Source organism: Coregonus lavaretus, assembly GCF_964263955.1.
Source record: "Coregonus lavaretus genome assembly, contig: HAP1_SCAFFOLD_2191, whole genome shotgun sequence".
NCBI lineage: Eukaryota > Metazoa > Chordata > Actinopteri > Salmoniformes > Salmonidae > Coregonus > Coregonus lavaretus.
The window spans coordinates 68,514-82,500 of NW_028163527.1; the positions used below are offsets into that span (position 1 = coordinate 68,514).

General features: G+C 50.3%; 1 protein-coding gene across 1 annotated transcript in view; it reads right to left on the reverse strand.

The window, feature by feature from the left end:
* Positions 1–371: 371 nt before the first annotated feature.
* The window catches only part of LOC311118014 (prostaglandin F2 receptor negative regulator-like), a gene marked incomplete at its 5' end in the record, with an annotated part of 17,125 nt that continues 3,509 nt past the window's right edge, over positions 372–13,987 (reverse strand). Inside the window, 3 exons of the mRNA XM_084192894.1 lie at positions 372–550; positions 798–1,103; positions 13,947–13,987. The exon at positions 13,947–13,987 is cut by the window's right edge and continues 67 nt beyond it. Coding sequence (XP_084049020.1) covers positions 387–550; positions 798–1,103; positions 13,947–13,987 — 511 coding nt within the window. The remainder of the gene's footprint in view (positions 551–797; positions 1,104–13,946) is intronic.

A 13,987-nucleotide genomic window follows, 5' to 3' on the forward strand; every position in this document is an offset into this window, starting at 1 on the left:
CCACACAAATCTAGTATACACACATCTCCATTTAAAGCTTTAAAAACAAAGTCTAATTTCAAAAACTAATTGAGGACAAACGTAGACAAAGTCCACTCTGGTAGGTATACTCCAGGGTTGTTTTGTGCAATACCTAACATCAATACGTTCACACAGGCAGACTAGATAGCCTGCACTCTTCTTTAGCAGTTTATTCAGTTCAGTGTTTTTTCCCCCCCCTCTACAGCTCCTCTCCCGTTGGTGCGCTTAAAAAGCTCCACGGAGCGCACCCGAAGGGCTGTGATTGGTTAATTGGCTGCCGTTGCCGTGGTAATGAGTCGACGCGGTAACAGGCTTGTAGTTCATCAGCTGGAGAAGCTGTGGTCGCTCCAGCGGGCCTGTGCTAGTCAGTCCATCTCTAGGTCCATGAGTTTGTTGCGTGAGCGGGGTGTGTGTGTGGTGTTGCGGCAGCAGCAGTGGGCACAGAGGAGGCCCAGGAGGAGAGAGAAGAGCCCCACGGACACAGAGGCTACAGAACCGTACAGCAGAGGCAGCTTCAGGGAGTCCCACACTGGAGGGAGACAGAGAGAGAGAGAGACAGAGACCGAGAGAGACACACAGAGAGAGCGAGAGAGAATGTCTTTATTATTTTGGAACTTCTGAGTGTAATGTTTACTGTTAATATTTTTATTGTTTATTTCTCTTTTGTTTACTATCTACTTCACTTGCTTTGGCAATGTTAACATACGTTTCCCATGCCAATAAAGCCCTTAAATTGAAATTGAATTGAGAGAGAGAGAGAGTTCCCCGTTACTCACTGGGGAACCGTACGGTGAGGAACACCCTGGTAGAGGTGAGTTCTGCCCCCTGTGTCCAGGCCCCCGTGGAGGCAGAGCGGTACCAGGGCGTGGCCTGGCAGTGGTACTCCCCGCTGTCGCTGTCCTGGGTGGCGTGGATGTTCAGGGCGTAGGTGTGTGTGTCCGTGCGCTCCAGGGACACGTCACTGCTGGCGTTGCGCGCCTCCTTCTTGACCAAACCGAAGCGGTCCACGCTGGCCAGTAGGGTGCCCGCATTCCCCCCTCTCAGCCGTGTGAGGTACCAACGCACCTCGTAGGCCAGGTCATCTGAGGACAGGGTCATATTAAACCACTTCATTGGGTTTATATGTAATATAGCTAACATCAGCAGATTACAACTGGATAGAGCGACAGGAAGAGAGGGAGGGGAGCCTGGATAGAGCGACAGGAAGAGAGGGGGAGGGGGGACTGGATAGAGCGACAGGAAGAGAGGGGGAGGGGAGCCTGGTTAGAGCGACAGGAAGAGAGGGGGAGGGGGACTGGATAGAGCGACAGGAAGAGATGGGGAGGGGGGACTGGATAGAGCGACAGGAAGAGAGGGGGAGGGGGGACTGGATAGGGCGACAGGAAGAGAGGGGGAGGGGGGACTGGATAGGGCGACAGGAAGAGAGGGGGAGGGGAGCCTGGATAGAGCGACAGGAAGAGAGGGGGAGGGGGGACTGGATAGAGCGACAGGAAGAGAGGGGGAGGGGGGACTGGATAGAGCGACAGGAAGAGAGGGGGAGGGGGGACTGGATAGGGCGACAGGAAGAGAGGGGGAGGGGGGACTGGATAGGGCGACAGGAAGAGAGGGGGAGGGGAGCCTGGATAGAGCGACAGGAAGAGAGGGGGAGGGGGGACTGGATAGAGCGACAGGAAGAGAGGGGGAGGGGGGACTGGATAGGGCGACAGGAAGAGAGGGGAGCCTGGATAGAGCGACAGGAAGAGAGGGGGAGGGGGGACTGGATAGGGCGACAGGAAGAGAGGGGAGCCTGGATAGAGCGACAGGAAGAGAGGGGGAGGGGGGACTGGATAGAGCGACAGGAAGAGAGGGGAGCCTGGTTAGAGCGACAGGAAGAGAGGGGAGCCTGGATAGAGCGACAGGAAGAGAGGGGAGCCTGGATAGAGCGACAGGAAGAGAGGGGAGCCTGGATAGAGCGACAGGAAGAGAGGGGGAGGGGAGCCTGGATAGAGCGACAGGAAGAGAGGGGGAGGGAGACTGGAGACAGAGGTGGAAGGAGAACATGTAAAGTCTTTGTGCCAAGTATTTTATAGAAATCCTTTCCATATGGTTGAGGCCAAAGGTTTCATCAGTCTATCGCTGAACCTACAGTTAGTGTCTGGTGTTGCCACCGTCTCAATGAGAATTCATGAATCTAAAGAAAACTCTACATGTGAATAGACATGCCATCACTGAGAGACCATAGAATACAGTATACATCTTCCATATGGATATATCCATTTCTCTATCCATGTATTCATATATCTGTGTATCTGTACTAAGGGCTCTTAACAGAGGTCTAGAGAGGAGCAGCTTTAACTGGTCATTAATGTGTCTAAAGGGGACTATCATTACTGTTCCACCCACACACAGATTACACATCCATACTGTGTGTGTCTACAGCCACCTTTAGAAAACATCTCAGAGAAAGAGGGAAGGATGAAGAGGAAAATATAAAGAAGAAAAGAGACTAGAGAAGAAAAAGACTATAAATAAAAGAGTGAGCAACAAGAAAAGGAGAGAACTAGAGAGAGCGAGAGAGAAACAAGAGAGCAGCGAGAGTGAGCGAGCGAGAGCAGCGAGAGTGAGCGAGCGAGCGAGGAGTAGCGAGAAGCAGCGCGAGAACGAGAGCAGCGAGAGAGCGAGCGAGCGAGCGAGCAGCGAGAGAGAGCGAGCAGCGTGAGAGAGCGAGCAGCGTGAGAGAGCAAGCAGCAAGAGAGCGAGCGAGAGAGAGCGAGCAGCGTGAGAGAGCGAGCAGCGTGAGAGAGCGAGCAGCGTGAGAGAGCGAGCAGCGAGAGAGAGAGAGCAAGCATCGAGAGAGAGCGAGCGAGCATCGAGAGAGAGCGAGCGAGCAGCGAGAGAGAGCGAACGAGCAGCGAGAGAGAGCGAACGAGCAGCGAGAGAGAGAGCGAGCGAGCAGCGAGCGAGCAGCGAGAGAGAGCGAGCAGCGAGAGAGAGCGAGCAGCGAGAGAGAGCGAGCAGCGAAAGAGAGCGAGCAGCGAGAGAGAGCGAGCAGCGAGAGAGAGCGAGCAGCGAGAGAGCGAGCAGCGAGAGAGCGAGCGAGCGAGCGAGAGAGAGCGAACGAGCAGCGAGAGAGAGCGAACGAGCAGCGAGAGAGAGAGCGAACGAGCAGCGAGAGAGAGCGAACGAGCAGCGAGAGAGAGAGCGAGCGAGCAGCGAGAGAGAGCGAGCAGCGAGAGAGAGCGAGCGAGCAGCGAGAGAGAGCGAACGAGCAGCGAGAGAGAGCGAGCGAGCATCGAGAGAGAGCGAGCGAGCAGCGAGAGAGAGCGAGCGAGCAGCGAGAGAGAGCGAACGAGCAGCGAGAGAGAGCGAACGAGCAGCGAGAGAGAGAGCGAGCGAGCAGCGAGCGAGCAGCGAGAGAGAGCGAGCAGCGAGAGAGAGCGAGCAGCGAGAGAGAGCGAGCAGCGAAAGAGAGCGAGCAGCGAGAGAGAGCGAGCAGCGAGAGAGAGCGAGCAGCGAGAGAGCGAGCAGCGAGAGAGAGCGAGCAGCGAGAGAGGAAAATATAAAGAAGAAAAGAGACTAGAGAAGAAAAAGACTATAAATAAAAGAGTGAGCAACAAGAAAAGGAGAGAACTAGAGAGAGCGAGAGAGAAACAAGAGAGCAGCGAGAGTGAGCGAGCGAGAGCAGCGAGAGTGAGCGAGCGAGCGAGGAGTAGCGAGAAGCAGCGCGAGAACGAGAGCAGCGAGAGAGCGAGCGAGCGAGCGAGCAGCGAGAGAGAGCGAGCAGCGTGAGAGAGCGAGCAGCGTGAGAGAGCAAGCAGCAAGAGAGCGAGCGAGAGAGAGCGAGCAGCGTGAGAGAGCGAGCAGCGTGAGAGAGCGAGCAGCGTGAGAGAGCGAGCAGCGAGAGAGAGAGAGCAAGCATCGAGAGAGAGCGAGCGAGCATCGAGAGAGAGCGAGCGAGCAGCGAGAGAGAGCGAACGAGCAGCGAGAGAGAGCGAACGAGCAGCGAGAGAGAGAGCGAGCGAGCAGCGAGCGAGCAGCGAGAGAGAGCGAGCAGCGAGAGAGAGCGAGCAGCGAGAGAGAGCGAGCAGCGAAAGAGAGCGAGCAGCGAGAGAGAGCGAGCAGCGAGAGAGAGCGAGCAGCGAGAGAGCGAGCAGCGAGAGAGCGAGCGAGCGAGCGAGAGAGAGCGAACGAGCAGCGAGAGAGAGCGAACGAGCAGCGAGAGAGAGAGCGAACGAGCAGCGAGAGAGAGCGAACGAGCAGCGAGAGAGAGAGCGAGCGAGCAGCGAGAGAGAGCGAGCAGCGAGAGAGAGCGAACGAGCAGCGAGAGAGAGCGAGCGAGCATCGAGAGAGAGCGAGCGAGCAGCGAGAGAGAGCGAGCGAGCAGCGAGAGAGAGCGAACGAGCAGCGAGAGAGAGCGAACGAGCAGCGAGAGAGAGAGCGAGCGAGCAGCGAGAGAGAGCGAGCGAGCAGCGAGAGAGAGCGAACGAGCAGCGAGAGAGAGCGAACGAGCAGCGAGAGAGAGAGCGAGCGAGCAGCGAGCGAGCAGCGAGAGAGAGCGAGCAGCGAGAGAGAGCGAGCAGCGAGAGAGAGCGAGCAGCGAAAGAGAGCGAGCAGCGAGAGAGAGCGAGCAGCGAGAGAGAGCGAGCAGCGAGAGAGCGAGCAGCGAGAGAGAGCGAGCAGCGAGAGAGAGCGAACGAGCAGCGAGAGAGAGCGAGCGAGCATCGAGAGAGAGCGAGCGAGCAGCGAGAGAGAGCGAGCGAGCGAGCAGCGAGAGAGAGCGAACGAGCAGCGAGAGAGAGCGAACGAGCAGCGAGAGAGAGAGCGAGCGAGCAGCGAGCGAGCAGCGAGAGAGAGCGAGCAGCGAGAGAGAGCGAGCAGCGAGAGAGAGCGAGCAGCGAAAGAGAGCGAGCAGCGAGAGAGAGCGAGCAGCGAGAGAGAGCGAGCAGCGAGAGAGCGAGCAGCGAGAGAGCGAGCAGCGAGAGAGCGAGCAGCGAGAGAGCGAGCGAGCGAGCGAGAGAGAGCGAACGAGCAGCGAGAGAGAGCGAACGAGCAGCGAGAGAGAGAGCGAACGAGCAGCGAGAGAAAGCAGTGAGAGAGCGAACAGCGAGAGAGAGCAGCGAGAGAGTGAGCAGAGAGAGAGCGAGCGAGCAGAGAGAGCGAGCGAGCAGAGAGCGAGCAGCGGCGAGAGAGAGCGAGCAGCGGCGAGAGAGAGCGAGCAGCGGCGAGAGAGAGCGAGCAGCGGCGAGAGAGAGCGAGCAGCGGCGAGAGAGAGCGAGCAGCGGCGAGAGAGAGCGAGCAGCGAGAGAGCGAGCAGCGAGAGAGCGAGCAGCGAGAGAGAGAGCAGCGAGAGAGAGAGCAGCGAGAGAGAGCGAGCAGCGAGAGAGAGAGCGAGCTGCGCCAGTGACACAGAATGTGGTATGACATCTCTAGTCATATTTGATATCCTGTCCAGCAGCCTCTAATTACTAGACATCAACCACCAATACAGAGTTCTCTCCACACAAGAGTTGGAAGTAAAAATAAATAAATAAATCCAGTACCATGGGGTGAATCCTAACTTTAAGTAACATTTTCACTTAGTATCCCATTGACATCAATGCTTGACTAACTGAAGATTTCTCAGTTTTTTTTAAATGTCCATTAAGACTGCTAATACAAGGCCTACTCTGTGAAAAATATGAAGATTATGATGGTGATGATGATGATGAATAAGATGGGGAAAGGCAGGAAGGGATACATCTATATTTAGAGATGGAACGGAGTGCACAGCAACCACTAGTTTCCACGGATACAAACTCGGTGTCCGGAGACTAGAGGTGACTGGATGTGACACGGGCCTAAACGTAGAGGGCCTCTGGACTAATGGACCAATCAGGCCGATTACTCCAGACCTAATTGAGGACTGGTCAGTGGACGTTAGTCTTAAAGGGATAGTTTGGTGGCTAGTGTTAACGGGATAGTTTGGTAGCTGCGCTGTTGTCAGTCTTAACCCTTTTCACTCGTGGAAATTGGCCTGTATGGATAGGGCCACATTTAAAATGTTTTTAACAGAATAAATATTTAAAAAATATGCATAACCATGGTAGCAATGATAAGGGAAGAGTTTGGAGATTATGGGGAAATGATCTGACCAAAGGTGAGGATAGTTCACCAGACAAGACTGAATCCAAACATTATACACTTCATGTGCATTTTACATTTACAGTACTTTTTGCAGCATTTGTCAATAAAGAAATCTAAAAATACTCTGGATACATTCAGTAACATAAGAATAGTTGCTAAAATGGGAAGGGGTCTGTCCATGATAGGGCGTTGTTCTGCCTTCTTGATATCTCAGTCGTGGGAAAGTGTCAGTAACATGCATGTAAGTCTCCCCTGGCTCAAAGTTAAGGAGAGATTGACTGCATCACTATTGGTCTTTGTGCGAGGTATTGATGTGTTATAGGTACCAAACTGTCTGTTCAAGCAGTTGCCACACAGTTTGGACACTCATTGGTACAACACAAGACATGCAGCCAGAGGTCTCTTCACAGACCCCAGGTCCAGAACAGAGAATGGGAAACGCACAGTATTAAATACAGCCATGACTACATGGAACTCTGGCACCCTAGGTAACTCAAACTAGCAATAAAACCAGATTAAAAAAAACTGAAAAAGAACACCTTACTAATCCTAACATATGCCAAAAATACCAAATATTCATGAAAATTCTGACGTAGTTGAAACATAACAAAAAAAGATTAGACGTTTTTGAGTGAGAGGTCTACCTGGTGTGTCCAAGTGGCCACACCTCTCCAGAATGTGCACAGTTCTATTAGTAATTTCAATGCACTTTTATGAATCAATGAAAGAGCCTTCAAATAATAAAGGTGCTTGCCTAGCTTTGCCATTGAGGAACTGAAGCAAGCACTTGTAGTTTTTTGTTTGGAACAATCCAAAAACGGCCCATTATAAATCTCAATGTGGTTCAGGTGGGCATCGTTTGAAAGCCTGTTCCATTGCCAACATGACTAGCTAAGTTCTAAAATATCCCCTGCTCAAAAAAATAAAGGGAACACTAAAATAACACATCCTAGATCTGAATGAATGAAATAATCTTATTAAATACTTTTTTCTTTACGTAGTTGAATGTGCTGACAACAAAATCACACAAAAATGATCAATGAAAATCAAATTTATCAACCCATGGAGGTCTGGATTTGGAGTCACACTCAAAATTAAAGTGGAAAACCACACTACAGGCTGATCCAACATTGATGTAACGTCCTTAAAACAAGTCAAAATGAGGCTCAGTAGTGTGTGTGGCCTCCACGTGCCTGTATGACCTCCCTACAACGCCTGGGCATGATCCTGATGAGGTGGCGGATGGTCTCCTGAGATCTCCTCCCAGACCTGGACTAAAGCATCCGCCAACTCCTGGACAGTCTGTGGTGCAACGTGGCGTTGGTGGATGGAGCGAGACATGATGTCCCAGATGTGCTCAATTGGATTCAGGTCTGGGGAACGGGCGGGCCAGTCCATAGCATCAATGCCTTCCTCTTGCAGGAACTGCTGACACACTCCAGCCACATGAGGTCTAGCATTGTCTTGCATTAGGAGGAACCAGCATATGGTCTCACAAGGGGTCTGAGGATCTCATCTCGGTACCTAATGGCAGTCAGGCTACCTCTGGCGAGGGCTGTGCGGCCCCCCAAAGAAATGCCACCCCACACCATGACTGATCCACCGCCAAACCGGTCATGCTGGAGGATGTTGCAGGCAGCAGAATGTTCTCCACGGCGTCTCCAGACTCTGTCACGTCTGTCACATGTGCTCAGTGTGAACCTGCTTTCATCTGTGAAGAGCACAGGGCACCAGTGGCGAATTTGCCAATCTTGGTGTTCTCTGGCAAATGCCAAACGTCCTGCTGTAAGCACAACCCCCACCTGTGGACGTCGGGCCCTCATACCACCCTCATGGAGTCTGTTTCTGACCGTTTGAGCAGACCTGCTGGAGGTCATTTTGCAGGTCTCTGGCAGTGCTCCTCCTGCTCCTCCTTGCACAAAGATGGAGGTAGCAGTCCTGCTGCTGGGTTGTTGCCCTCCTACGGCCTCCTCCACGTCTCCTGATGTACTGGCCTGTCTCCTGGTAGCGCCTCCATGCTCTGGACACTACGCTGACAGACACAGCAAACCTTCTTGCCACAGCTCGCATTGATGTGCCATCCTGGATGAGCTGCACTACCTGAGCCACTTGTGTGGGTTGTAGACTCCGCCTCATGCTACCACTAGAGTGAAAGCACCGCCAGCATTCAAAAGTGACCAAAACATCAGCCAGGAAGCATAGGAACTGAGAAGTGGTCTGTGGTCACCACCTGCAAAACCAGTCCTTTATTGGGGGTGTCTTGCTAATTGCCTATAATTTCCACCTGTTGTCTACTCCATTTGCACAACAGCATGTGAAATTTATTGTCAATCAGTGTTGCTTCCTAAGTGGACAGTTTGATTTCACAGAAGTGTGATTGACTTGGAGTTACATTGTGTTGTTTAAGTGTTCCCTTTATTTGTTTGAGCAGTGTATATCTTAGTGTTAGGCTTACACAAGGCACTTCAGACAAACATTGTAATTTTGGTGTCATGAGTGCGTTCAAGTGAGTGTTCTGCGGCAAATTTTCAACACAATACGACAAACATAGGCTCATTCTGTTCAGAACAACCCAGGGTATGACATGCCATCTAGTAACTGTACATCAAAACATAGAGAACATAAATGTTGATCCTGTAAATACATTAATAAAAAATGGAAATGTGAAGTGCACATTTGGACTCACGGGCGTGTGGTTTGCTTGTATGACATCAATGCGGTATTTATTATAATCCTCAACGTCTCATCTTTTAGAACACGTGGACTGCTCTAGATTTACAGAATTCCCCAGATTACTCAGATTACTACGCTAAAGTAGCCTAAATCATCCTTGACGAGTTACAGGTGCTAAAACTAGTAGTTGTAAAAGTAGTAGTGGTAGTGCGTTGCTAGGTAACGACGTAAACGATGCCACTTTATATGAACGTGGCCATGTGTATGGGCAGGAGAGGCTCTAACAATGGGAACTCCAAACCACCCGTTGTATAAACACAATTATAACGTCTGCCGGTTGAAACTCATACAGCGCTGTACGGCGGACAGCCTGAGCTCTGACGTCATATAACAGAGACCCATGGGGCGGCGCACAATTGGCCCAGCGTCGTCCAGGGTAGGGGAGGGAATGGCCGGCAGGGGATGTAGCTCAGTTGGTAGAGCATGGCGTTTACAATGCCAGGGTTGTGGGTTCGATAAAATAATGTATGTGCTAACTGTAAGTCACTCTGGATAAGAGCGTCTGCTAAATGACTAAAATGTAAATGTAAATAACATGTTACTGTACAGCCCCTGCGATCCAATTGAGGCGCTCATCAATGACCAAATCTGCCATTTTCAACCCGTATATGGGATGACAGGGGCTGTGAGTGTAAAGGGTTAATAGTTTGGTAGCTGGGCCTTTTATATTGAATCGAAAGTAGGGTGTTTCTATGAAGCCACTCAGTTCCTATCTGAAAGGATATCCTAAGTTATAAAGCTTTATAAATCCACTGTTTGCCTCCTTTGACATTGAATACAATTATAGCAAAAGGACAGGGAGCGAGAACATGAAGATATTTAAATAATAACACATCCCTGGAGCTGTATGAACATCCATTACAATACCCAAATAGAAGATATCTAAAGAGGAATTGAGGTGAACGCCACACCTTAGAGAAACAAATAGAAGGTATGTAATGGGTCTTCTTCAGTGGAGGTATGGCTAGGTCATAGATCAGGCTATTCCCCTGAGCTTTGGTTTCAAGTGCCAAGACCCCCTGTACCAGGCACTGCAGATAACATTCTCTCACTTACATGCACACACATGCTTGCGAGCACACACACACACACACACACACACACACACACACACACACACACACACACACACACACAGCCTCAGATTGGTCCCAGCTGTTCCAGTGTACTGTAATTCCTCTCATATGCTGCTCTTTGAACCACACGCGTAACAACAATAACCGAGACGGCAAAACAAATACATCATCACCACCAGTGTTCCCATTAACAAGCTTGATCCCACCACAACACAACAGTATGCTGCAAGATTCCTTCCACACTTTACAGTCTCCCACTAGCCCCTTTATCTTCCTCCTCCTCCATCCTCCTCCTCCCGTCTCATCAACACCAGGACCCACTGAGGAGAAATAAAACTAGAATGTCTGCACATCGAAATGAACGGAATAAAATACATTTGATTGTTTCATTCCATGTATTGGTCCCCAGAGGGGGGAGTGAGTTAGTTTTTCCAGCAGCAGCAGAAGGTAAAGACCAACAGTGGTAGAGACACTACAGGCATCCAGAACACAGACCTCAACAGGGATACTGCCACTGATGTCTGATAGAACAAAGTCTATTACATGTGGGCCATAAAACACCGCTACAACACACCACACAGGAATACTAAACACTGCATGGACCTCGTAGAATCACAACGAGCAGAACAGCCATTCCAATTACGAGCAACGGGCCATGTCCGACGAGCGGCGGCCATATTGGGTGTCTCATTTGGAATTGATGCCAACAAGTCACGACATCGCATACATTCTATTGTGTCGCCATATTTGGGTGGAATGTGAAAAATAGAGTAGACCTTAGAGTTATGGGCTGACCTAAAGATACATATCCATGAAACACAACCCATGTCTGTTCTGTTGTGCTACCCATTCTATTTCTATGCTCAAGCTGTCCTCCCCTTTATTACCAGACTTAATGGCCTGAGTGAGTCTCTTTCCCCACTCCAGTGAGTTAGACTGTTCTCTCTTCACCACTCCTTTAGGAGATCTCTCCAGTCTCTTCTCCCTGTGAGTGGGTAATGGACCATGGAATAGAGCTATTAATTACTGGCTGGAGAGGAGAGGAGAAGAGAACAGGTTTAGCAGGCTAGTTTGATTCTGTGGGACAGGCTAGGAGAGAACAGGGTTAGCAGACTAGGAGAGAACAGGGTTAGCAGGCTAGTTTGGTTCTGTGGGGCAGGCTAGGCGAGAACAGGGTTAGCAGGCTAGTTTGATTCTGTGGGGCAGGCTAGGAGAGTACAGGGTTAGCAGGCTAGTTTGATTCTGTGGGGCAGGCTAGGAGAGTACAGGGTTAGCAGGCTAGTTTGATTCTGTGGGGCAGGCTAGGAGAGAACAGGGTTAGCAGGCTAGTTTGATACTGTGGGGCAGGCTAGGAGAGTACAGGGTTAGCAGGCTAGTTTGATTCTGTGGGGCAGGCTAGGAGAGAACAGGGTTAGCAGGCTAGTTTGGTTCTGTGGGGCAGGCTAGGAGAGTACAGGGTTAGCAGGCTAGTTTGATTATGTGGGGCAGGCTAGGAGAGAACAGGGTTAGCAGGCTAGTTTGATACTGTGGGGCAGGCTAGGAGAGGAGATAGAGACTAGACAGTGAACTACTGTAATCTTAAAGGATGGTTCAATCCTAGTCTGACATTTTCATGCTTCTTTAGTGGGCTTAAAGTACTGGGCCGAGTCCATATTCCACTCAATACAATTTTATGTTCCATCTTTCTCTTGATCTTAACCTTCTTTTGTCCTTTTGATGTTTTGTCCTCTCACGGCGGCTACTGGCACAAGCAGGGACAAAGTCTCCAGTTTCTCCCCTAAGGAAACAGACACTCTGTACTCTGGGTACAGAGACACGACAGCATCTGAGAAAAACCGCTGTTGCTCGTCAGCTCTGACTGCTGCCACGCCACGCAAAACAAACACATAACTCTTTGATGACAACATCCTAGTGTCCCAACCACTCACACTCAAGGACACACTTCTATCCATTTCCTGTGCATTCTACACATTTGCTGTGCATTCCTTGCGTTGTGAACATCTGACGTCTCCCGTTAGTCTTGGTCAACAGGCATCAACACGCCAGGCCAACGGCTAGCTAGCTTTCTCAACTGCATCAGTTCACAAGTGCAACATTCCCACCAACACACATGCAGTCTGTCGGTCTCACACAATCACATTTACATTTTAGTCATTTAGCAGACGCTCTTAACCAGAGCGACTTACAGGAGCAATTAGGGTTAAGTGCCTTGCTCAAGGGCACATTAACGTCATTTAGCAGACGCTCTTAGCCAGAGCGACTCGCAAATTGGTGCGTTCACCCTATAGCCAGTGGGATAACCACTTTACAATCACCACACTGGCTGTGTCCTAATGGTCTAATATATATTTATTTCCTTGATGGCCACTGATCTGAAAAGGTCATGATGATAAACCAAGAGAAATGGTTTAAATCCATCTGTCCAGTCATATCAGCTAGGAAAGGAAACGGGAAAAGGAAACAAGGAAAGGAGGCCGTTTGTGTCATCTTATGGTCTCTCTGTGACGCTAGGTCTTGTGGGTAGGCCCATTCCGGAGCTGCGTAGGAACGGGATTATCCTGCTCAGACTTGTTCCTGCGTTGTAAATGTTGTATATAGGGTATCACTGTCGATTCCTCAACATTTACACCAAACCATCAGTCACATCATGTCCCATCCAGTCCCTCTCCTTTCTCTCTGCTATTCTTCTAGACTTCTGTTCTCCAAGTTTATCTAACACTTGGTTTCATGTTGTATTGTTGGCAGTTTTACAGCACCTCACATATCCTACATTAACAGCATTAATATGGGGATTAAATATGCCCCACCCCTGTAATAGGACACATAATAAATAGGGTGTGTGTGTGTGTGTGTGTGTGTGTGTGTGTGTGCGCGCGCGCGCTAAGACAGCAATAAAAGTTGGGTAACATCCGGTGCATGACTAAACGACAGCACACACTCACTTGACTGTAAGAAGACATACGTGTGAGTTTAGGACACCGCAGACGGCAGGGTTGGGCAATACCGTATCAGTCGGCACATGACTAAATGAAACAAACCACTGCCACACCTTAAGGAAACGAGATGTATCTGTTTTAGTATCAGTTGGATTAGTTGTAACAATTTGGCTTGAATAGTGCGTCACAATACCCATTTTGAGGCATCATGACCAAGACAATAAGAGTAGCTCAGTAATACCATTCCCCTGCAGCCTTCCAGCTGTCTCCCTGTAGGTAACTAACTGCTATGTTCTTCCATCAGGAAAAGAAGCTGCAACTGCCCATAAAATTACTACGACATTCCATTACGTTCTCTGATATGCATGTGAATAACAGAAAGGCGTGTGTGTGAGAGACTGTGTGTATGCATGTGAATACATGCACACACACCAACAGCTGGGGTTCTGAAAAATGACACTTTTCCCCCCTCTTGCGTAATCGCATTATCACATTCAGACACACACACACACACACACACACACACACAGCTGCTGAGCAGAATTCTGTTCTGATCTGACTGCTCTCTGTTGTGTTAGACTGGACTGTAGAACATAGAAAGATAATATCAGAGAGACACAGCGAGCGAGAGACACAGCGAGCGAGAGACACAGCGAGCGAGAGACACAGCGAGCGAGAGAGAGCGAGCGAGCGACACAGCGAGCGAGAGACACAGCGAGCGAGAGACACAGCGAGCGAGAGACACACAGAGAGAGAGAGTGATTTATGTAATCTAATGGCTGAGAGAGGGAGGGAGAGGAAGACAAAGTGAGAGAGAGAGAGTTGATAAGAGAGAGAATGAGACAGAGCGACTTCCAGTAAGAGGTCATACTGCACTCCTCCCTGAGCAGGGAGAACGGGAGAGATTGAGTGCAGAAAGAACAGTGTGATAAGAGGCAGGATGAGGACAGGAGGAGAGGATGTGGGAAGGATGTAGAGATGTGAACAGGAGAGCTGATAAGAAACTAATGAACTCTGTCTCAACACTGGAAGGTTGTGATCCAGCCATCACCTGATGAGAGTGTGTGATGTCTCCTACCTGACTTGGGGGATGCTCCAGAGACGCTCAGGGCACACACC